The sequence below is a fragment of the Dryobates pubescens genome, chromosome 7 (genome assembly GCF_014839835.1).
Source record: "Dryobates pubescens isolate bDryPub1 chromosome 7, bDryPub1.pri, whole genome shotgun sequence".
NCBI classification, from domain to species: domain Eukaryota; kingdom Metazoa; phylum Chordata; class Aves; order Piciformes; family Picidae; genus Dryobates; species Dryobates pubescens.
In genome coordinates, this window is record NC_071618.1 from 17,063,157 (window position 1) to 17,087,932 (window position 24,776).

The following is a 24,776-nucleotide window of genomic DNA, read 5'->3' on the forward strand; positions in this document are numbered from 1 at the left end:
TAAGCCGTCTTCTAAGAAGAAACTGTCTAACTTCATGTTTAAAACCATTTAAAAGACTGAACTATTTGATTGCCCACAGGCAGCAATCTAAATTTTTGCAGTTGTTTTGGAAAAAGGGCAATCTACTTGGCAGTAGACTGGGGAAGCATTTCCATATGTAGCATTAAGCATACTTCAAGAAACTGTAAGTGCAAAGAGATGCATATACAGACTCAGAATCAGCACTGACATTATGTAATTGCTATTGCAGCAGCTATGTCCTCAGAGCTGAGCCATACTTGGAAACAGCAGGGCTGCACTGCAACCAGATCAATCAGAAGTGCAACTGCAGACCACACACTACTAAAACTTCTAGAAGCAGCAGCAGCAGCCAGAGGAGCCACTGCTGCATGAATTTCAGACTAGGCTATTGCAGGTACGCTACAAACACAAAGACCTGCTGCATTTATACTTGCAGGAGTCATTCCTCTAAACCATCCTGCAAAGCATACAGTATAACTGCTCTGTGTCATACATACTCTCTAACATACTCTGGGGTTAGAAGTTTCTTTTTGCAGTGTGAGGCCAAATGCACAACATACCCATTGCAAGAAAAAAAAACATCACACAAGTGAGTTTCAGATTTGTAGCAGGGAATAATTAATTGGAGTTTGATTAGGAATACCCAGCTGCCCAGGGGTGTCTGGGAATAATTGGTGTTTGACCAGAAGCTCCCAGGTGCACGGTAAGACATATCTGTAGGTTTCCTCTGTTTATGGAACGAAGTGGGGATGGGAATGTATTGAATGTGTTGACATCCTGAGCTGACCGCAGAAGACCACCAAGCTCTCGCTTGACTGCTAATGGACCTGAGGGAGATGAAGATGAGGAAGGCTATTGGACAGGGATCATGTAACCCCCTAAGCAGGCTGTGCACATGAGCAGTAGGGTGAGAAGTTACATAACATGACTGCAAAATATGAGAAGGGCTTTGGCTTCAAGACCTAGCCTCCTGTGACGTCCTGGCCCAATGTCACAGGACACGGGACCCTTAAGAAACCTGAAGATCGCTACTGGCAGGGGCCGGTGCTTCTCCAATCCAACAAGACAAGATTTGGTCTCGCAGGGATGCCTGCCTGCATGGGAGACGGTCAGCTCCACCACTCTGCGATCTTCAGTACCGCTGTGTTTCTTATAGGGTGTTTAGGGTAAGTTAGCTGCACTTTGCTGGGGACCAGGCTTTGCTTTCAGGTTTACTGGGTAGATGCGGGGTTATGCCACACTTTACTTGGGATCAGGCTCTGCTTTCAGGTTTCATGGGCAACTTACAGGGTTGTGCCTTGCTTTGGGGTTCGTGCCTTGCAGTGCCTCAGCACATCCGTGTCTGCCTTTTATATTAAAGAAAGTAGGACCTATTGGTACCTGTGGTATTGGTACCTGAGGACACAGTCTCGGGCTGCACCAGGGGAGGTTCAGGCTGGATGTTAGGAAAAAGTTCTATACAGAAAGAGTGATTGCACATTGGAATGGGCTGCCTGGGGAGGTGGTGGAGTCGCCATCACTGGAGGTTTTCAGGAGGAGACTTGATGGGGTGCTTGGTGCCGTGGGTTAGTTGTTTGGGTGGTGTTGGATTGGTTGATGGGTTGGACGCGGTGATCTTGAAGGTCTCTTCCAACCTGGTTTATTCTATGTATTCTATTCTATTCTATGTATTCTATGTGTAATTAATTAATTCCTCATCAAGAAGAGTCCACTGGAACAGTGAAAAACAACTGCATTTGCATGGGAACTATGGGTGCTTCCTGATCATGGAAAGAAAGTATTGTCAGCACATTTGTGAAAGATGGAGAACTCTTTCACAGATGGTAAGACAAAGACATGCGTGCCACTGAAATTCATTGATTTTAATAGCCCAATGACTAAATTCAGAACCCAGGATGCTTACACAATCAACCGTCAAAGGCTGATCCATGAGTCTTCCCCTAGTGATTTCCAGGGTTACCTGAATATGGTGATGTAAAGCAGGGTTCAATTACATACTTTGAGTCCCACATCACTTACCCTTTCTTCCTGAATGACAATTGCTCCCTAGAATTAGTGTCATGAAGCAAAGATCACACACACAAAAAGACTTTACAAAGTGCTTTGCTACTTCATGAAACACCTTATTATTTCATCTCCATCAGTGCATTACAACTTTTTCAGTCATTTATTCATACAAGATGGCTGAGCTACAACACCTTTAAAGAACAGTAAAGACAAACTCAGAAATACATATACATGTGCTCTAGAGCACGAGAATTCAGATGAGACCTTGGCTAAGAACACAACTTTAAAAGCAGTGATACAGTTCAACTCGGTCTTCCAACTTACCACGTTTTTAAAGTCATCCTCTGCTTCATCAAATTTTCCTTGCTTGAGCAGTAAGTGTCCTCTCTGTAATCTTGCCTGAAATGAAACGTAAGTTCTTTTGATTTACAAATTGGTATTAAGTCAAGTATGAACACAGGCTTCAGCTTCCTTTATCATGGAAAAATAACAAAAAAAAATTTCATTTTACTACAGCTGACAAGTTGAAACAGAAATCTCAACACCCATTGTCTTCTTGGTGTTCGTACAAGGACTCTTTGGTGAAGATCAGTCTGCACCAGAACTGAAGGACAAAAAGCAACCAGTTTTTATGAGCAGCTCTAACTCATGGAAACAGCTCATTTGAAAAGCTAAACAAAATAAAGTGAATGTTTATCTTACATCACCTTCCTGATTAGAGATTAAGAAATTGGCAGAAATAACACAGAATTCCCACATTTAATTCTTCTGCCATATTTTCTGAATAACAGAAGCTATGTAAAAAAAGTCAGTCCAAGATTCTGAGGATTCTGATTTGTATTTCCATGCAATGAATTTAGTATTTGCTCCTTCACTGTAAGCTATGTAGGATATGCCACTGCCCATGCAAAGGGATGTGACCGTTTGAGGCTGTGCCTTTAAGAACAAACAGTGCTGTGACACTCCTGCTAAATGTTTTCGGTACTAGAACCAAAACATTCTGATATTCTAAACGAATTTCATTGGTGCATGGCTAAAATGCAACTTTAGATTGTGGAGCAGTTGGAATTATTTTTTTTTTCCTCAGTTCAGTTTGGTTTGGGAGTTGGGGGAGTGTGGGTTTCAGCCTGTTCTCCCTGCCTGCTCTCTCTGCGAACTGCTGGAGTTGGCCTTCAGATAAGCAAAAACTAATCCTGCATGGGCTTTTGAAGCTTACTAACAACTCTTTCCCTTAATAACTTGCCTTTCTTTCTCTCTAACCCCTTTTTGGGGAAAAAAGGGAGGTAGGGGGGGAGAGAGGGGGTTACAGGGAGGGGATCCCTCCCGAGGGAGAGATTTTTGTTGTGTTATTTCTCTTTGCTGTATATTTCTGTGTATATATATTGTAAATACCTGTATATATTGTGTTATATATAACCTGCTTTCCATATATGCTTGTAAATATATATAGCTTTGCTCTTCGACTGGGTTAGCTGTGGTTTCTTACACTGTGGAGGAGGGAGAGCTAAGCCCTCTCTCAACCTAACACAAGGGAGATGACAGAATCAGATAGAGAGGACCTCCTTCTAGTGAGGCAGTTTCCACACACAGTATGCAGAGGTGAGCAAGAGGCAAGCAAATCAGAACTTGCAACAGCCCCATAGGAAGGCAGTGAGACAGGACAGCTCATGTGAAGAAGAGATGCCTCAAATCAAAAGCTGATTAAGACAGAAGAAAAAGAGGCATCTGTGCACTCTTCCTCCCCCTCCTCTCTCTCAAATGGCATAGCTTTGATGATTGAGGGGAGAATAACCACAAGAGAGAAATAGAAAGTGTTTAACACAAACCCGTGAGGAACATGAACTTAATAGAACCACTGTTAGTTGTTAGAATAACTGGCTAGGCTGTACTCACAGTTGCTAATTCAAGCACATACACCACTGCTATTATTTTATCCTACTTAAAGTCCTCTGAGTGATAATGTTTTTTCTATTTCCATTTAGCCAAATCTGAAATAACGACCTTCTTTGAATCAGCTTTTTTACGCTTGAACCATTTTCAATTCCAGCAATACTTACTGATGTGAAGTCCTGCTTTAATTCAACCACTTTACTTAAATCACGAATTGCTGCTTTAGATTTGCCCATGGCTAAGTATACTGTGGCTCTTCTGTAATAAGCAATGTAGTTATCAGAGTCTCCCTCTAGAAGTGAAGAAACAGTAATCAGAATACAATTTCAAAGCAACTGAAACTTCTGGTACAGTGAAACTTTAATGACTAAAAATATATTATCTGAGTTTTAAGCAACCAGAAAATAAAATGGTATTTATAAGACATAATATTTGTAATATCAAATATTGCTTGGATAATGGTGTTTCTTGTTAAATAACAAGTAATAAAGAGTACTGAAGGTGAAACATGAACAAGTTTCTCTGCTTTGTACAGGAAAACAGCCACTACATACTAACCCTTTATCTCCAACTGCAAACATACATTTGAAATCAATGGGAATTCATCACTCTCCATCCCACTTCCAGTCCATCATATAAGATCCAAGCAAACAATCCCCAAATGACCTATATATTAGTCCAATGTTGTCAGACATAAATCTTATAAGCCATCCACTGAAACAGAAGCAACTTCTTTAATATTCTGTGTGGCCAACCCCTCTCAATGGCATACAAATGCATGTATGCTATCAAAACCTGAAGGCTGATTTCAAGGCACACACATACCCTGTTGTCTGCTGGTCAATTATCCAAGATTCAGCCATTTTAACGCTCTCTAGGTTAGAGTTTGTTACACTCTTATAGGACACAAACATCAGTCTCTGAAATCAAGAAGAATTTTCCTAATATGCTTCTCTATGTGGCAGGTAAAAGAAAAAGGTAACAGTCAATACGGGCTCTCAGGGAAAGGTAACTTGGAGCACCCAAACAATCATACACAGTAAGAGACAGGGAACTTTTTACTGGGACATTATTAAAAATAAAAATCACCAATCCAGGTATCAAAAAGAACACCCAAATCTGAGGAACAAAGCAAGTATTTATCTTCTTCCCTTCAGCTAAGGTGAAAGTCAAATTTTAAAACAAATGAAACAAATAACACTGCCAAAAATCTTATGGTCAGTAACCGTGCTTCACAGCCAGCTGCCTCCACTACCAGAACCCTAGTTCAGTTCTCAATGGAAAAAATATCTGCCCTCTTCCTCTACAGTACTGTGGCTGTGAAAATGCTTATGTCCAGCCGTGAAATTTAAGAACAACCTCCATATTATATACCAACTTGTTCGGCAGCATTATGAATGTAAATTCAAATGTTATTACCTCAAAAAGAAAGCAACCCAACAACAACAAAATCAAACCCCACACAAACAAATAAAACCCCACACCACGCCAAACCCCATCTAACAGGAAACAACTTGGCATTGGCACTAGATGATCTTTAAGGCCCCTTCCAACCCATTCTATGCTTCTGTCATGCTGCATGCAACTGAATGCGTAGAGTAAGCACGATCAAGAGTTGAGTTTAAGAAACTTTACTAATACTCATAAGATGAAAGATAGCAAAGAGCTAACTCAGAAAGCATATTCCAGCACCAGATGATGATCTTTCTGATGGTTTTGCCTCATAGTTCCCCAGCAACTGACATTTACCCAAAGAGAATGCGTAAGCCACTGATTTCATAGAATTAAGGAAACAATTAAAAATTAAACTGAAAAGAGAAAGCAGTGGCTTGCTTTCATTTTAGATGTTTGGGGAGAAAAGAAAAGTCTGGTTGAGTCACATCTATTTGCTTCACAGTCTACAGTGATGCAGTACAGGTAAAAAAAAGAAGCATTAAAGAAACCTCTCCCCTACAAACACATTAAGCAACTGTGCTTAAAATCCTTCCGTTAAGACAAAATACAAAGAAGAAAGAAGTCTAATGAATGTTTAAGCAATCAGGCTCCCATCAACATCCAACTAAAAATCCCAGCAAGGTCACAACAGAGGTGGTCAAGCCATAGTTCCACCATCTGCTTGAGTGCTAGTGGATAAACAGAGGGTTTCACTCTGAAGGCAACTCACTATGCACCCCATCTCACACCACTGCCTCCACGAAAGTTAAAGGTAGCCAACTAATAAAAAAAGGCACAAAACATGTTGTAATACTGCTCTGCTCAGATCCCACAGGAATGCTTTGGCAGCTACACAAGAGGCTAAAGGAGTAACAGACCACCTCCTGGTGGAATGAGAAGCTTCCCTATTACAGAAAAAGTTGTTTTCTAACTCCACTCCCTTTATACAATGGAAAGTAACCTTCGAGAACTCACAAAAACTATTCATAATTCAAACCCAGTAGATAGTTCATTTACATATCACTGTTAGACTACAGCATAAATAGGAAAGTCTCAATAGTATGAATCATTTCTGTCTAGCACTTTGGTGCTATTCTTCCCTGAGAAAATGCTGCACATGTACACATTATAAGCAACAATTTAAAAAAGATAAACAAAAGCCTACAGTTGGGAAATTGTACTACTAACAGACACTAGTCTTTACTGGTCTGCCTGTGCTTCAACCCAAGGATTTAAACCAGCAAACTGGCTTGAAAGTTTAGAGGAGCAGACATTTAATTCCTTAGTGTGCTGAAAATGCAGAACAAAATTGCTGAGCATAAGAAAAGGATAGCTAAGATACTCTTCACTAGCAGTGCAGTAGCTCAAATTATAGCATCATTTTCAGAGGTATCACCCACTGCAAAACAATTGGTGTTTTGTTGGGTTTTTTTATCAATAGACTATTTTAAGTATTGAATTTTTCAGGTTCCTGGACAAGAACAAAGCATGGATAAACACAACCTTTCAAAGACATACTTCAGCAAACTTCATAAAGATAAAATCTAATCTTGATGGGATTAGATAAAGGGAGTACTCTGTCAAATGATACCACAGTCAATTGTAATTGTTTTCATGCAGCTAGCTTGCAGAACAGTGGTGACAGTGTTCATACAATATTATTGTTTCCATTTATCAAAGCCCAAGAATAGACAGATATTCTACTGCATCTCTGCTGGCTCCTGTCCAAGTTTAACATTGCTGCATAAAGGCACCCCAACTTCTGTGACTCATGGATTTGCAAGAAATCAAGACACTTCATGAAGCAAACAGCAGAAAAACATAACAGAAATTCAGACAAAGGTATTCCAGTACAAGAATCACTTGTCTTCTCCTGAAATACATACCTATAGCTGCATGGAAGTGAGACAAAGCATCTGCTAGCTGTCCAGCAGCCAATAACTTCTTTCCCATTTCAAGTTGCTTTTCTACTTCTGCATTTACTCCACACTCAGCTCCTTAAAGAAAAAAAAATATTGTTTGAATGACCAGTTTGACTACACCAAATGAACACAGCAATAATAAACACAACAGTTATTGACAGAATCATAGAATCAATAAGGTTGGAAAAGACCTCAAAGACCGTCAAGTCCAACCTGTCACCCAAGACCTCGTGACTACTAAACCATGGCACCAAGTACCACATCCAATTCCCTCTTGAACACCTCCAGGGATTGTGACTCCACCACACCCCCGGGCAGCCCATTCCAACAGCTAACAACTCTCTCTGTGAAGAACCTTCTCCTCACCTCGAGCCTAAACCTCCCCTGGTGCAGTTTGAGACTGTGTCTTCTTGTTCTGGTGCCGATTGCCTGGGAGAAGAGACCAACCCTCACCTGGCTAGAGACCACATCCTCCTGCACTAAAACAACTTTCAGCCTAATAAACACATAGCATGACTTCCCTGCCTTAAAAAGGATGTCTCATTAAGTAGATAAACACTGTACAGCACCACACCGTGAGAAGCATGGTCTATATATGTCTATATATGTCTATATATTCAATAACATACTTTTGCACATTGAGCTCACAACATCAACTATAAAGAGTTTGAGAAGATACATTTCTGCATGGGCTTTCTATTTCAAAAGAACCTGGAAAACATTCGTAATATAGATTGACAGTTGGAAGGAACCCTCAAAGGTCATCTTGTCCAAGACCCATGCAAACTGCTTCCAGAATGCTAGTTTTGATATAAAACTTAAGATTCTCACCCCTTTTCATTTAACCAGTAGGATGAAAACTGTATTGAGGTGATATATTTTTCAAAGTGACAGTTTTGCTTTCAAGCTTATAAATTGCTGTTGCTCAACCAACAGGGAAAGAGTATTGTTGAGGAAAAATGAGCAGCTGAGTGCAAGTACATGCTGTACATATATCAACTCGGTCATGGAGGTTTTTCATTTGTACTGCGCTCAGCATTCTTCATATTAGGACAGAATTTCACTACAAATTACCAGTTTATGTTAATTAAAACTTTCAGACTATTAACAGCTCTCTCTAACTAAGAACATACCCTATGCACAAATTGAAGCAAGATGGTGTATTAAAATTTTGAGAAAAACACATTAGTAAACTACAATTACTAGGAATCAATTTCTTTCACTTAGACTCTCATCAAGAGCTAATTCAGATGGGCAGTTGAATTAAGATATGAAAGTGCACAGATTGAAAGAAAGTATCAAAACTTTCTCACACTCAAGGGTGATTTAACAACAAAGTATTTGTAACAATAGAACAGGTATTTCTGATCACAGAGACATGAAGATTTTAGAACTAGGAGCTCTTAATTTGATTTTCCTTTCCTTAATTTGATTTTCTTTTCCTGCTTAATACAGTTCATCATTCTTTTAATCCCACACTGCAAGAAAATCGTTGAGATATCTATACCAAAATGAGCAAAATGCCCTGTGTACCCCCTGGAAAAAGCCGTTTCTGCTAAAGATTGATAATACCACAGCAAACTGGATTCAAGGGCTTCAATTAAATTATTTGCTTTGGGGATCTTATTAAATGATACATTGTTAAATCCATTCTAGATGTGTATTGGTCTGAACAAAAAAAAATACATAGCTTCCCTCATAGCAGAGAAATACTTCCTGACAGTTTTTCCACATGCACTATTCCAATTCAAGGTAGCTTTTACATGAATGCCCAGTTTTCAGAAAAATTGACATTCTTTGCCATTTTGGATTCTTGCTTTTTCTGTTTCTTAAAGCTTTGATCACTGAATAGTCGAATGTCCTCTAAAATGACAAAGCAAACATTGGAGAAAATATTAATCAATCCAACACCATAAAAAAAGATAAATAAGACTGGAAAGCAAACTCATTTCTCTGGCTTTGGAAGTATACTAACAACAAATTTGATGTCAAACCAGAAACAGACTGAAGTATTTAATATGAACTGAAACAAAAAATTCCCAAGCTTCATCTTTCCCGTTTCTACCCATACAAACCTCTCTAAAACCTTGACAGTTTGAAGGGGCATCCTAGAACTGGGCTGGAATTACAATTGGATGAACCTTGCATCCACGCTGTTCAATTTGCAGTCTCAAGAATCTGAAGGAATGCCCTTATTTCACACTTAGTCACATCAGCATAGCTCCAAGAATAGATTTTCCACAATAAGATGTACCTATACTATTCAGGGTCTTTCATACACCTTATGTTCAGTACAGTTTCAGAGTTACATAATACTTGAGACATGAGAGACATTTTTCCTTGAAAATACTGAAGATCAAGGAAATGAGAAAGGTGACCATTATTAATAAACAGATAAGTAACAAAAGCAAACAACATAGATAGAGAAATAAGGCAAAGTGCAAAGGGCTGTAGGCTCCCTGCGCAACAAAATCAATTACTAGACATACATTAAAACTTGGCTCTACAAGCTGCTGAACATCATGAATTGATGTAGGAAACTGCAGAAGCAGCCTGTGCAGTCAGTGTAACCACAATGAAAAGTGACATTCGTCATAACTGCTCAGGAATATTGCACATGGACCTGAGAGTTGGGCTGTTTATTCATATAAATACACTGCTTACTCGTTTTCTGGCTGTAGGCAAACAATTTACTCTAAATAAGCCCACAGGAGACATCCAAGACTGTGGACAGGCAGAGGCACAGTAGTCTAAGTCAAATTCTGTTTAACCTGTTTGGACACCTATACCTTCTCTAGTCTGGGAATGAACATAAGGACTCAAGGTCACCTGGAGGAAAAAAAACCACATAACCCTACAGAGCTTTTTCCAACTGACTGTCATCAGTGAACTGGATATGAAAGGCCCAGCACAGCTGACGAAACTCTGTATGCTCCAGCAAGCAATTCAATTTATGCAAGAGATATGAAAGCATAGTCTTTATTTTTAAAACTACAAAGTATTTTGAACTGAATACTATTTCTAAAGCTTGCCTAATAGTTATCTATTCACCAAGGGCATCAGACAACTACGCACAAGAGCCTTAGCTGTCAAATCAAATCAGACATTCTGGACGAATTCAGGCTGTAGTACTGGCACTGATGTAGGAGCGGAAGAGTCAAAAAACCCCAAAACCACCAAACACTGCCACCACCTGCCCTCTCCAACCCCTCAAAAAAAAAAAAAAGGCACACCCCAAACAAAAAACAACCACCTACTCCCAGGAAAGAACTGGTATCAGCCCTGACAACTCAAAGAACATCAGTCAAAAGGCACAGGAAAGATAAGCAGGTGCAGCTAACTTGTTTTTCCAGTTAAATACACTCACTTCAAATGAATTATAACTTCCTGGTAGGATTTTTGTTTAATTAAAATAGCTGGTGCCAATATGTGGGTACTTAAGCATACAAACTTCAGCTAAATCCTCATATAATCAATCACATCCACAGTGCAAAATGTTTAAGAAAGGCCTCCCACCTGAAAACAGCTCCAGGATTTTACATTTGTCTACAGACTTCTCTTTGTCCCCTGTAGAATTTCCACCTAGTTTTTGTTTACAATTTTGTTCCCAAGCCAGGCAGGACTATGAAAATAAAGATAATTAGTTCCAACTGTGAAACAGTTCTGTTTGTGGTACAAAGACGAAACATACATGTCACTGATCCCAGTTAGAATTATCTTTTCTTTTTTCTTGTCTTATTTAAAAATTTAAATACAAGAGCTTGATGACCGTCTCAAATTGTCACTTGGGTGGAGATCCTGCTTTTAGGGCATTTTTTTACCAGAATGTTTATCAGAACAACCTTGTGTCTAATGTAGTAAATCTTAAGTCTGCTATTATTTTTAAACAGTTTTGGGCTTTGCTTGTCTGTGTGGTTGCAAGCATTCATTTTGAGGACAAAACTGAACAAAGTAAGAAGCAGACAAGCAAACTTAGTTTCAGGAGCAATACGAGAAGGCCCACAAGAAGCCTCAGAGCATCCTAGAGCCATGTGTAACTTCAACAGAGCACTGGAACAGGCTGCCCAGAAATGCTGTGGAGTCTCCTTCTCTGGAGACTTTCAAAGCCATCCTGGTTGTGCTCCTGTGTGGCCTGCTTGGGCAGCAGGATTGGACCTCTTGATCTCTGGACGTCCCTTCCAACCTCTACCGTTTTGTGATTCTGTGACTTACCAAGTTTTCACTCTCTTCATTTGCAAAGAAAGTTTGTAAATACAGCTAAGACAGGCAAACCAAAAAGCTTCTCTCCCACATCCTCAAGTATCCTTCGCTATTTGAGGCAAGAAAAAAAACACTCCTAAACTCAGGACAAACACATGGTGTGGGGGTGAGAGAAACACTTAAGGCTAGCAGTCTGACCCTAACAAACTGAGCTCACTAAAAGCCCATCTCTTCTCCCCCTTATCATATTTCCTTTGACTATTAAGAAGAGAGGAAAGAGGAACAGTACTCCTCTATTTTCCTCAGTAGCCACTTTTTGTTATGATTAGTATGTACAAACATGAAGGATGAATCTTTCCAAGAGGTGGCTTCCGTCAAACAGGAGCTTATTCAGCACAAGACAAGGTATTTGAAGAGCAGGAATTCAGGAAAGACAATACTAAGGGCTGAACTGCAACCTAACACATCACTGGGTATTCTACCAGTCTCACCAACATCAGCTGTGATATACAAAGTTAATATAGGCTAACTGTTCCACCAATTCATAGATCAGATGGCATAAGGCAGGCTTCTTTCATCAAGGCAACAAGATGCAAATCAACATCTTTGAGTAAAAAATTCAGTAGTAAAGGGAAGGGGGATCCAGGTCCTAAATAATGTAGCCCCTTTAAATTTCCTAACTATATACTCTAAAAAAATGAATTCTTGAACTAAGAGGGTAGCAATTTCAGTAAACAAGTTCCAGAACCATCAGCCATCAGTTAGTCTATTACTAACTGAAGTTAATAAAATATACCAAAGCCAAATTTCCTAATTTGGGGTAAATCAACATAACCATTAGACCATATACCTGAAACAGGCTGGCAACTCCAAATACCAAATCCTCAACAGGTCTGTCACTATCACAATCCTAGTGGAGGAAAAAGGGTGCTCTGACCACAATTATTATCTTTCCTCTAACACTAGCAGAATACACATTCAACAAAGCAATTCAACACCACAGCATGTAATCTTATACTAAGGAGCACCTTTGCCATGGTATGTTCGTGTTGCCACTTGGACAACAGAAGTATTCATTAGTTTAGCACGTGAACTGAATTTCTAATGTCAAGTCCAGGACAGTCATAAGTCTATGGACTTATTCTGATTACTGACAGCTTCAGTTCCACTTAGGTCTGCTATTGCCAATTAAAGAATGTACCTCAGATGAAATGGACTATGTGCACAATTGCATAACCAAGTCATAAATTTAAAGGAGCCTGTGAATAGGAGTTTGACCATACAGGTGTTGCTGACAGTGTACTCTGAAAGTAAAAAGGCTGCAAGAAGTGCACATAAAATTCTCTGCTGAACTTTATATACTAATCATGAAAGAAAAACTGAGTAACACGAATCTCACACTGACAAAACAAACAAATGCAACATCTGCCAAAAGTCTCAGCAAAAATTGTGGATTTGGCATTTACAATGGCTGTCACTGAGAAGAACCACTGAAAAAGCCTTAGAACTTGGGAACCACGCAAAATTCATATATAAGTGAGACATTCAAGGCCCGTGCAGGAGTGACCAATGTTGTCACACAGCTGCACTCGAGGACACTACAGTATTTCCAAGACACCACAGTAGCTGGCACCCTATGAACAGGCCAAAGGAAACGAAGCACACATCAAGCTACCAAAAACACCGTCAGGAATACAGATAAAACCAAACAGGTTACAAGCAGTGACGGTGCCCTCATTACACACCCTTCGCAACAGCCTTGATGAGGTGGCAGCGCTGTACCTCCTTCTTAACACCAGTTCCAGAATTACACCCCGCTCCGGACGTCCCGCGGCGGCGGCCCCTGGGTCATGTCCCGGATCGGCCAGCCCCGCGCACTACTGGGCTCAGGCCCGTCAGCTCCCTCTGGGCAGGCCGCAGACCCACCAGGTCCGCTCTGCTCTCTCCCGGCACCTCGGCCCGTCTATGCCGGCTGCCCCACTGCCTCGGCGGACACTCAAACACCCTCCAATCGGCACGACTGCCGACGACAACCCGGAAGCACTGAAGAGCATCCAGCCATCAGCTGCCACTGGCCAGGCACCGCTGCGGGCCCAGCAGCAGCCCTACCTCAGACTCGCTTGTCATACTCTTCGACGGGCCGCAGAGAAAAAAGGCAGTCGCCCCTATCGCCACACACCCCGCGGGCCTGGCCACATTTCCCCCTCCCCAACAAATCCCACGCGCAACCCCCGGCAGCAAGCCACCTCCCGGAGACGTGGGTACCCATCCCCACGCCGGTCCTCACCCTGATACTGCAGATCGAAAAGCACGAGCAGGAAGGGCAACGCGGAGCCCAGGCGGCCGGCGGAGGCCGCGGGAGACACCATCTCCGCAGCCCCCCCGCGCGACGCCCGCGGCGACAGTGGCGGCGCCCCGTGCCGACGACTCTAACTTCTTCGGGGTGGGTCGTGGGCGCCTCTGATTGGCCAGACCGCGCGCGCCCGCCCCTTGCGTTGGCCGAACGTGGAAGCAGCGTGAGAGCGGCGGTCGGCGCAACGCCGGGACCCGCCTAGGCGCCGGGGGGTGGTTGGGGGAAGCTCTGCGCATGCGCGGCAGGGAGGCAGGGCACCGACTCTCCACGCTTGCGCGGGGTCGCAGCGGCGCTGGCTGCAGGGTGGTGGCAGTGGGGCCTGGGCTCAGGGACCGGTTCGGGCGGCAGGCTCCACATCTCCAGCAGAATGCGAAACCTGCAGCGTGCCCATCTGCCTCTGTATTTTTATCTTCTGTCTCTTTGCCCAGCCCTCTCTCCTAACCTAGACAGGCTTCCGCTCAGCTCTGCCCCAGGCCCAGGTTTGGCCCGTCTGAGGTGCTGGCAGGCCTGGAAGAGGACGTCGGCAGCTTGCCACGGGCCATTCGGGGAGGCGAAACGGCTGCTGTCGAGGATAGTTGGGGGCGAGGTTAACACGGTCAATATGACGGACTCCCTTTTGTGGTGGTATGGTTGCTGTTAGCCTTCATTCTTCAGAGACAGTATCTTTTGGACTACTTAGATGGTAGAAAAAGTGGGCAATCAATCCCAAATAAGTTTATCCTAGTGCTTTATCATTGTGCCTGGCCTAGCCATAGAGCAGATGAAGGCAAGTGCGATTTCAAACTCTGCTCAACTGTCCCTGGGACACAATCCTATTTTCCACTAACAGTAAAGCCAAGATAGCGTGGCCTTACCTGTATGCTGACATCCAGACATGCCAAAAGAGTATTAAGGAATTTACCAAACTGTAGAAAAAATTGTGACTTCATAGCTCAGTGTTTTCATGCTAAAAGTTCATACTGGATCTGTAAACTGCAAAGCCTGTGTAAGACAGCCTGCAATTGAACACAAATATTTCTCATAATGAAATTACAATCTATTCTTGACTACTACAGAAAAATTAATCTTGTATGTGGTTGTTCATTGTGTCAAATTATGTACCCAGTGGTCAATACACAGTTCATAGTAGGGTCATATTACATTTTATACTCCATCAAGCTAACCAAGTAATCATATTCTCAGGGAAAATCTGCCAAAAAAGTTAAAATCTTCAGGCTTGAAGTCTTCCTTGGCAACCACAGAAATCTCATTCTGCAGGTACAGTCACATTACCTTTCTCACCCTAAGCAATGTACTTTACAAGCTTTCTTGAAAGATCAGAATGAAAAAAAAGTTACCCCTCTTGAGCACTTCATTTGGAAGGTGGTGCTTCAAAAGTGTCACCTTGAAATTTGACCTGCAGAAGATGTCCAGAAATAAGAATTTGGAATAATACAAGAAGTGATAGATGTGAAATGAATAATAGATGACATTCTGAAAAAGTCAGCATAGGGAAGAATGGGACAACTCTGTAGCACTATGAATAAGACAATATATGAAAGCATATAACTGAACTGAGCAGAATGCAATCAGTGTTGCAGTAATTAATTATTTTAATTTACCTGGGCAAAAAAGTGTTATACCAAAGCCAGGTAAAATTAATTTGCATCTCTTACATTACCCTCTATGGTAACTGAAAATAATAGCAAGGATGATGATATACTTAAGGTACTATTAATAACAAAATTAGGAGAAAAATAAATGAAGAAAAATCAGTACCTCATGCTGGAATACAAAATATAAAGATTCAAACATCAAATTGTTTAAAGCAAGATGAAAGTAGTATGATTAAAACATCTTTTTTAGTAGATGCTCAACAAGCCCTTGATCCTTGACCATGGCAATGAAACACTGAGCCAAGGTCAGTATTTCAGGCTGACTGTGGCCGTTTGACGCTGTGCCTTTAAGGAAGGGGCACACTGGCTAAATGTTTGTAAAATATTTTGGTTTTCTAAACGAATTTCATTGGTAGGATTGTGGGAGGAGAGATTGGACCCAGGGGAGTTGGGAACTTTCTCAGTCTTCCTTCCTTCGCTGTCCCTTTCGGCTGGATCTGCTTCTGGGATTCTGGCCAACTAAGATAAGATACTAACTCCTGTGCAAGGCCTTTCTTCCTTTCCTGCCCTGTTAACTGTCCTCGTCTCTTCTTCTACCTCCTTTGGGGGAGAAGGGAGGTAGGGGGTTGAAGGGGGCACAGGGGGAAGCCCCTCTGTGGGGGGTCTGGTTTCTGGTTGAGTTCATTGGCTGTATATTCCTGTATATACTGTAAAATACCTGTATTTGTTGTGTTACATAGAATCTGTTTCCTTGTAAAATATACTCTCATTTCTCCGACTGGGTTTAGCCGTGGTCTCTTTCTCAGTGGGGGAGGGAAAGCAGAGCCTTTCCTTTCAAACCACCACACTCTTTTTATTATTGGCGCCCAACGTGGGGCTGGGTAATTAAGTAATTAAGTTGATTTATTGCTTGTCTCAGCCGGAGAAACAAAATGAAGGTGCTCTGGGTTTTAGAACGTTTATTCTTCTCGGTCTGTGGCATGTTGGTCTACCGGTACTGCATCGGGTTGATGTTAGACCAGATAGGTAAATATTTAATGCGTAAAATCTATTTGTGGTTTATGCATAGGATCCAGCTGCTGTATAAACACTGTTTGGGTTTTTTTCGGCTCACTAATTACGGCAACAGAACGTCTTCCACTCTGCCGATCGAGATAAGGGAGTTTAACACTTCAGGAGGTCAAAGAGTAACTTTAAGTGCTGGCTGGGATCTTAAGGTGATTTATTTGACAGGTGTAATCCTGCTGTTGCTGATAATTATTGTGTGTCTGCTGTGGGCTCTATATAGAGAGAGAAAGGTTTCTCGACCATGTTTTGTGATTAAACAAAAATCTAGGAAGCGTAGGCGTTCCTCTAAATCTGCCCCAGAGTCCTCGAGTGACGAGGAAGGGGCTGCGTCAGTTAGAAAAATAGCAAAACCTATTGGAAAAGCAGCCTTAAATGCTCCACTCTATGACTTTGGCAAGCAGCCAGGGGCGGCTCCCATTCCCAAGATGGCGACCGGTAGTGAGGCAAGGTCATTTCCGTCCGCCATGACAGGACCGGAAGGGGCCCCCACGGCGGCTGATTTAGATCAGGACCTGTCAGCTTCTATCAGGATGGCTGTAAATTCAAACACAGCTCCAGTTAAACAAGTAGCAGTCTTAAAGACCAGAGGTGGAAAGGCCAAAGCTGATCCAGGAGCTAGTGGAGCTAATGGAGGAGAAGAGCAGGAGACTGATCCCGGTGAGGGAACCTCTACTAGACAGACTGATCCTGGTGAGGGAACCTCTGCTAGGAAAGTGCCTGCTGAAGATGAGGAGAAGATTTGTCTTAGAGATATAGCTGAGTTATTGAGATCATCACAGGATGGAGATGCAGCTAAGACAGCAGCTGGCAGGGGCGCTTTTCAGCTTAAAGAGGTCCTTAGGAGAGTGACAGCAGGATTATGGGGACAAAACGTTCAGGAAGATGTGATAGATGAAGAAGAGGATGACCTGCAGAGCTGCTCATCACCAAGGGAGGAGATTCGCAATGTCCGCAAAGATTACCTCAGAGCAGATAAGGAACCCATCCTATCTTGGCTTGCTAGGTGTTATGATACAGGTGCTCCAGCTCTAATAGTTGGAGACAAGTCAGCAGCTCAGCTAGGAACTCTCTCAAAGGATAATGGAATAGACAGACATCTAGCCAGGATTCTCGGTAAGGTTAATCTGTGGATACGCCTTTTAATGGCGGTTTCCCTGAGATACCCTTCCCGAGATGATCTTCCATGGAATCCTAAGCCCTGGACTACCATAGATGAGGGAATTAAGCGTCTGAGGGAGTTTGCCATTAGAGAGATACTCTATGGTGACCATGATACTCTGAATCCTGATGACATTCCTGTGGCAGCTGGTCTTGCTAAAAAGCTTATCAAACTTGCTCCTTCCAATTATGCAAACATTTTGGCAAGTAGAATTGTGGCAAGAAATTATGGTGGAGATCCTCCTACGGTTGGCCAATTCACTGATCAACTAAGACAATTGGATGATAGCATGACACGTGTTTCTTTGGTTTCAGCCATTAAAGCTCTGTCTAGTGAGATAAAGGATTGCATGAGAGAGCTGAAGGATGAAATCAAAGATTCCATATGCCAATTGGCACAAAGAGATGATTCCAATTCTTCCTCCAGGTGGGTGCAGGTTTCAGCTGTGAGGAATAGACATCCTCAAAGGGGGTCATTCCAAAACAGGCCAAACCAAAACAGACCACCAAGGCAATCACGTAGGACCATTTGGATAACTCTACGTGATCAGTTTGGTGAGAACATGAACAGGTGGGATGGCCAACCAACTTCTAATCTTTTCAGGAGACTGAGGGAACTGCAAAGTGGCAGAACCCAGGGTAGCAATACCAGAAGGGTAGCTGTTACTTCCACAGTTCCCCAGGACAACAATGACAGCTCCAACAGTGACTCCAGTTCTAACACTGCACAGTGTGCTCGTTGCACCTGTGGAAATGTTCCCCACAATTAGGGGTGCCCTGCCTCCCGCCAGGGGGAGGAGAGGGATAATGGAGATAACAGAATATATTGGGATGTGTACATCCAGTGGCCTGGCACTTCACAATTTCGGAAGTACAGGGCCTTGGTTGACACAGGAGCTCAGTGCACCATATTGCCATCAAATTATCAGGGATCAGAGTCTATAACTATTCTGGGAGTCACTGGTGGATCTCAAGAGTTAAGTAAGGTAGAGGTTAATATAAGTTTAACTGGTAAGCAGTGGAAGAAGCATACAGTTGTGACCGGACCTGCTGCACCTTGTATTTTGGGAATTGATTTTCTGAGAGAAGGGCGTTTCAAGGACCCTAAGGGTTACAAATGGGCTTTTGGAGTAGCTTCTGTAGAAATTGATGGACAAAAACTGAAGCTATCTGCTAGACCTGAACTCTCTGATGAATCTGCAGTTGTGGGACAACACAAGATTCAGGACATTAAGTTGCCGGTTGCTTCTCGGACTGTGCATCACAGACAATACAGAACCAACCGTGACTCTTTGTTGCCCATTCAGAATCTGATTCGTCAGTTGGAGAGTCAGAAAGTCATCAGCAAAACTCATTCACCTTTCAACAGTCCAGTGTGGCCTGTGCGAAAGCCGAATGGAGACTGGCGTCTGACAGTGGACTACCGAGCCCTGAATGAAGTAACACCGCCTATGAGTGCAGCAGTACCAGACATGATGGAACTCCAGTATGAGCTGGAATCCAAAGAGGCCAAATGGTATGCTACCATAGACATTGCTAATGCATTCTTCTCTATTCCCATAGCAGAGGAGTGCAGGCCTCAGTTTGCTTTCACCTGGAGAGGAATCCAGTACACTTTCAACAGACTGCCAATGGGCTGGATCCACAGCTCCAGCATCTGTCATGCAGTAATCCATGATGCTCTGGAGGAAGGTGGTGCTCCAGAACACATCCAGTTCATCGATGATATCATCGTCTGGGGTAAAACTGCTGAGGAAGTCTTCGAGAAAGGTAACAAAATCATGGACATTCTCCTGAATGCAGGTTTTGCCATCAAGAGAGACAAGGTGAAAGGTCCTACCACAGAGATCCAGTTTCTGGGAGTGCAGTGGCAGGATGGACGCAGACACATTCCAGTGGATGTGGTAAACAGAGTCTCTACCATGGCAAATCCCACCAACAAGCAAGAAACTCTACGTTTCTTGGGGATAGTGGGATTTTGGAGACTACACATTCCTGGATACAGTCAGATTGTGAAACCTCTGTATGATGTGACTCGGAAGAGGAACAGTTTCCACTGGGGACCTGAACAACAAGCAGCCTTTGACCAGATAAAGCAAGAAGTAGTCCAAGCAGTGGGTCTGGGACCTGTGCGAGATGGTCCAGACATTAAGAACATTTTGTACACGGCTGCAGGTGACAATGGTCCAACCTGGTGCTTGTGGCAAAAAGCTCCAGGTGAGACATGTGGACGACCTCTTGGTTTCTGGAGTCGAGGTTACAGAGGTTCAGAGGCTAATTACACTCCAACAGAGAAAGAGATTCTAGCTGCCTATGAAGGAGTGAAAGCAGCTTCTGAAGTGATTGGAACTGAATCACAACTTCTCTTAGCTCCCAGATTGCCAGTTTTGAATTGGATGTTCAAAGGCAAGGGTTCCACACCACATCATGCTACAGATTCCACCTGGTCTAAGTGGATGGCTCTGATAACACAGAGAGCTCGAATGGGAAATCTTGAAAGACCTGGTCTGGTGGAGGTGATCTCAAGTTGGCCTGAAGGTACCAACTGTACTAAACCTCCGGAGGAGAGAGTAACTCGTGCTGAGGAAGCTCCTCCTTACAATGACCTTTCAGATGATGAGAAGAAATATGCTTTGTTCACAGACGGTTCCTGTCGTCTCGTCGGGAACAAGCGAAGGTGGAAGTCTGCCGTGTGGAGTCCAACACGCCGAGTTGCAGAGGCGAAGGATGGAGAAGGAGAATCCAGTCAGTTTGCAGAGGTAAAAGCTGTCCAGCTAGCTCTCGACGTGGCTGAACGTGAGAGATGGCCAAAGCTTTATCTCTACACCGACTCATGGATGGTAGCCAATGCGCTATGGGGTTGGCTAAAGAACTGGAAAAAGAATGGCTGGCAGAGGAAAGGAAAACCCATCTGGGCAGCTGAACTGTGGCAAGACATTGCTGATCGAATCGAGAGGATTCCAGTGAAAGTGAGACACATTGATGCTCACATTCCCAAGAGCAAAGCTACTGAGGAACAGCAGCACAATCATCAGGCAGATCTAGCTGCAAGAGTTTCTCAAGTAGACAAGGACTCTGAACTTGATCTCGACTGGAAACACCGAGGTGAGATATTCTTAGCTCGGTGGGCTCACGATTCGTCAGGACATCAAGGCAGAGATGCAACATACCAATGGGCTCGTGACAGATCCATAGACATTTCCATGGATGCCATCACACAAGTCATCCATGACTGTGACATTTGTGCTGCTATTAAGCAGGCAAAGAGAATTAAGCCCTTGTGGTATGGTGACAGATGGTCCAAATACAGGTATGGTGAAGCTTGGCAGATTGACTACATCACTCTACCACGTTCTCGTTCTGGTAAGCAGTACGTGCTTACTATGGTAGAGGCGAACACCGGATGGCTGGAAACTTATGCAGTTCCACATGCAACTGCACGCAACACCATTCTCGGTCTGGAGAGACAGATCCTGTGGAGACACGGAACTCCAGAGAGGATTGAGTCAGACAACGGAACTCACTTCAAGAACAACCTTGTAAAGAGCTGGGCAAAAGAGCACGGTATTGAGTGGATTTTCCATATTCCTTACTATGCACCAGCTGCAGGGAAGATTGAACGCTACAACGGTTTGTTGAAGACCACTCTCAAAGCCATGGGAGGTGGATCTTTGAAAAACTGGGAGAAACATTTAGCACAAGCAACCTGGCTGGTGAACAGTAGAGGTTCAGTGAACCGAGCTGGACCTGCACATTCTGATCTGCTACAGAAAGTAGAAGGTGATAGAGTTCCTGTTGTTAGAGAAAAGAATCTGTTAGGTAAAACTGTTTGGGTATTTTCGCCCTCAGGAGAGGCTAAACCTGTCCGAGGGGTGGTTTCAGCAGAAGGTCCGGGTCACACTTATTGGGTAATGCAAGAGAATGGTGAAATTCAGTGTATTCCACAAAGAAATTTAACTTTAGCTGAAAGAGCTTAATTTCAGACTGTTGTAGAGCTACAACGCGCCCAAAGGAAGAATCCCTGAGGAATCTACAGTGCACGAACCCTGAGAGCCCTGAGTCAACTGAGAGTCCCTGTGTTCCTGTTTGCCTTTTCTTCACTTCGTCTGCAGAGAGACAAGCTGGTTTCCATTTTCTTATTTCCTGACTTTTTGGACTTAAGAATTGTCTACATCTGAGTATAGCCGGAACGGACTATGAACTTTACTCACAAACTGTAAATATTGTTTCCGATTGGATGGACAGTGCGAACGACCAATGAAATTGTTTAGAAGGGGTGGATTGTGGCCGTTTGACGCTGTGCCTTTAAGGAAGGGGCACACTGGCTAAATGTTTGTAAAATATTTTGGTTTTCTAAACGAATTTCATTGGTAGGATTGTGGGAGGAGAGATTGGACCCAGGGGAGTTGGGAACTTTCTCAGTCTTCCTTCCTTCGCTGTCCCTTTCGGCTGGATCTGCTTCTGGGATTCTGGCCAACTAAGATAAGATACTAACTCCTGTGCAAGGCCTTTCTTCCTTTCCTGCCCTGTTAACTGTCCTCGTCTCTTCTTCTACCTCCTTTGGGGGAGAAGGGAGGTAGGGGGTTGAAGGGGGCACAGGGGGAAGCCCCTCTGTGGGGGGTCTGGTTTCTGGTTGAGTTCATTGGCTGTATATTCCTGTATATACTGTAAAATACCTGTATTTGTTGTGTTACATAGAATCTGTTTCCTTGTAAAATATACTCTCATTTCTCCGACTGGGTTTAGCCGTGGTCTCTTTCTCAGTGGGGGAGGGAAAGCAGAGCCTTTCCTTTCAAACCACCACACTGACACAGTAAAGAACAGTGTGTAATGCCAACACTACAGAACTATCTACTCAAAGAGAAAACATCTGCCATTGTCCCTGTGCTAGAAATGCCACTGGGTACACAGAAATCACAGAGCTGACATGCCAACGTTGTATTTTGGAATTTGAATTACAGGTAAAGCAAGCAATACAGCTGTAATGCAAAATCTTGCAAAGTGCTTGATCAAAATTAGACTGGTATCAGAAACAGGTTTCTTCTTCAGTGTTAAGTTCTGGCGTGATAGGGTGGATGGGAAAGATTACAGTAATGCTCAAAAGGGAAACCCGAGGAATTTTCTCCGAGTTACTGCTGGTAAGATACATAGTAGCAGCAGAGGGCAGCAGCTAGCAAGGAATGACTCGAAGCTATTCATTGCTTTCAATAGAGGGGCTGAACTGAATGTGGTGACGTGTAGTGGCGATACTTAAATCGGTGGTTTCTATTTATTAACTGAGAAACCTTCTCAGACATAATACAGTAAGATGTCTGGATTACGGGTGACAACACACAGGGTCCTGGAAGGACAAGGTATGGTTGGGAATGCATTTTAATTATCTTGATTCCAAAACCACCCAAACAAATCAAAGTTTCCTGATACAGGAAAAGAAGCAAGCAGACCATTATGTTGCATCCAAAGTCTAGTATGAACATAAAAGAGGAGGCGAGTGAAGGTGATAACACAGAGATACTATTCTCAGGGCTTTTTCTTATAAGATGTTGTGGTGGTTTTAGGCTATGCCTTCAAAATTTAGTTACATATTTCAAGCAGAAAAGTAGGGGGGAAAAATCACTATTGGGTGTAAAAGGGAAAACAAAAGATGATTGTAAACAAATTCATTGGGTAAACATCTGGAATAAGAGGAGCTGTACCATAACAATTTTACCCCTTTTTTCTCTTCTGATCTCAGCTGTTTTGCTTCGCTCGGGAGAGATAACATGTTTTGGCTGACCTTGGCTAAGTCTAACCCACTGCTTCTCTCTCTACTCCTCCTCTCTTCAGACAGGGGGTGGGGGGTGAGCAGTGGAATGGCTTTCCCGGTCTCTTGACCATGGCGGTTTTCGTGTTGTTTGCTAATTGTAAATATCTGTATAATACTGTAAATACTGTATATTTGCTACATATTCATTGCAGTCCATTGTAGAGTGTGGGTTTTTCTTGTAAATACAGCTTCATTTGCTTCTAACTGAGTTGGTCTGGCAAAGTTAATGTTGGGGGGAAACTTCAACCCGCCACAGATGTCTCTCAGACCTTACATGTTGGTTTTATGCTTGCCTGTGTACTCTCAGAAACTTAGCTGTGTTGGAACTAAATGAAATAGTAGTGTCTGTTTAACTGAGATTATTGTTTATGTAGCCATATCTTCTGTTAATTTCACATTTGGATTGGTGTTTATAGGAGAGGACTTTAGGGAAATTCCTTTTTCTGGGCTCCTTTTGCAGTAAATGGAAGAAGAAAGGCACCTACAGCCTGCAGTTCATCACAAGAAATTAATTTACATGCTCTAAACCTATGCTTGAAAAAGCATATCTTTGCCCATGGACTTGAAAGTAAGTGTGAGGGACCAGGCTTGCACTGGGCAAGGCTAGGCTCTGTTAACACCTTACCCTCCATATTGTTCTAACAAAATTCCACATGTACATCTTTGTTCTATCAGTGATGGAAGAATTACATTTCTCGTGTGGAATTATTTTGATCTCTGTGTTATGACCTTATGTGTAGATGCTATATAAAAATACTAATTACTACCTGCTATTCATACTGCTATAAGCATGCTTTACATAGACCATTTTATTTCATTTATTTTAAGCTTGTTGTCATACAAATCCTAATGTCTACTTTATTCACAAAGCTCTCTCACTAGTTATTTTATCAACAGGCCTGTGTTATATATAGGCAAAAGCTGGAAAAGGCAAATTAGACAATTGTGTTTCCTTACACTTCTTTTACATTTATTTTAATGAGGGGGATTTCACTGTCAACAAATTTTGTCATTAGCCATTGTAGCAACAATAAACTCCAAACACCTCCGGATATATCCACCATAGCAAAATCACAGAATGGTAGGTGTTGGAAGACATCTCTGGGGATCATCTAGTCTGCCCCTGCTGCTAAAGCAGGTATGCCTGGTTCAGGTTGCACAGTAACACAGCCAGGTGGGTTTTGAAAGTCTCCAGAGAAGAAGACTCCATCACCTCTCTGGGCAGCCTGTTCCAGTGATCTGTCACTCTCAAAGAAGTTTTTCCTTATGCTTAGGTAGAACTTCCTGTGTTCTCATTTGTCCATGTTGCCCCTTGACTTATC

General features: G+C 42.8%; 1 protein-coding gene across 1 annotated transcript in view; it reads right to left on the reverse strand.

Annotated features, from left to right (window-relative positions):
- DNAJC3 (DnaJ heat shock protein family (Hsp40) member C3) overlaps nt 1-13,948 on the reverse strand; it is a 39,597-nt gene extending 25,649 nt beyond the window's left edge. The window contains exons 1-4 of the mRNA XM_054162962.1: nt 13,762-13,948; nt 7,239-7,349; nt 4,086-4,210; nt 2,353-2,427 (exon numbers count right to left, since the gene is read on the reverse strand). Coding sequence (XP_054018937.1) covers nt 2,353-2,427; nt 4,086-4,210; nt 7,239-7,349; nt 13,762-13,843 — 393 coding nt within the window. The 5' untranslated portion in view covers nt 13,844-13,948. The remainder of the gene's footprint in view (nt 1-2,352; nt 2,428-4,085; nt 4,211-7,238; nt 7,350-13,761) is intronic.
- Between the last annotated feature and the right edge of the window lie 10,828 nt (nt 13,949-24,776).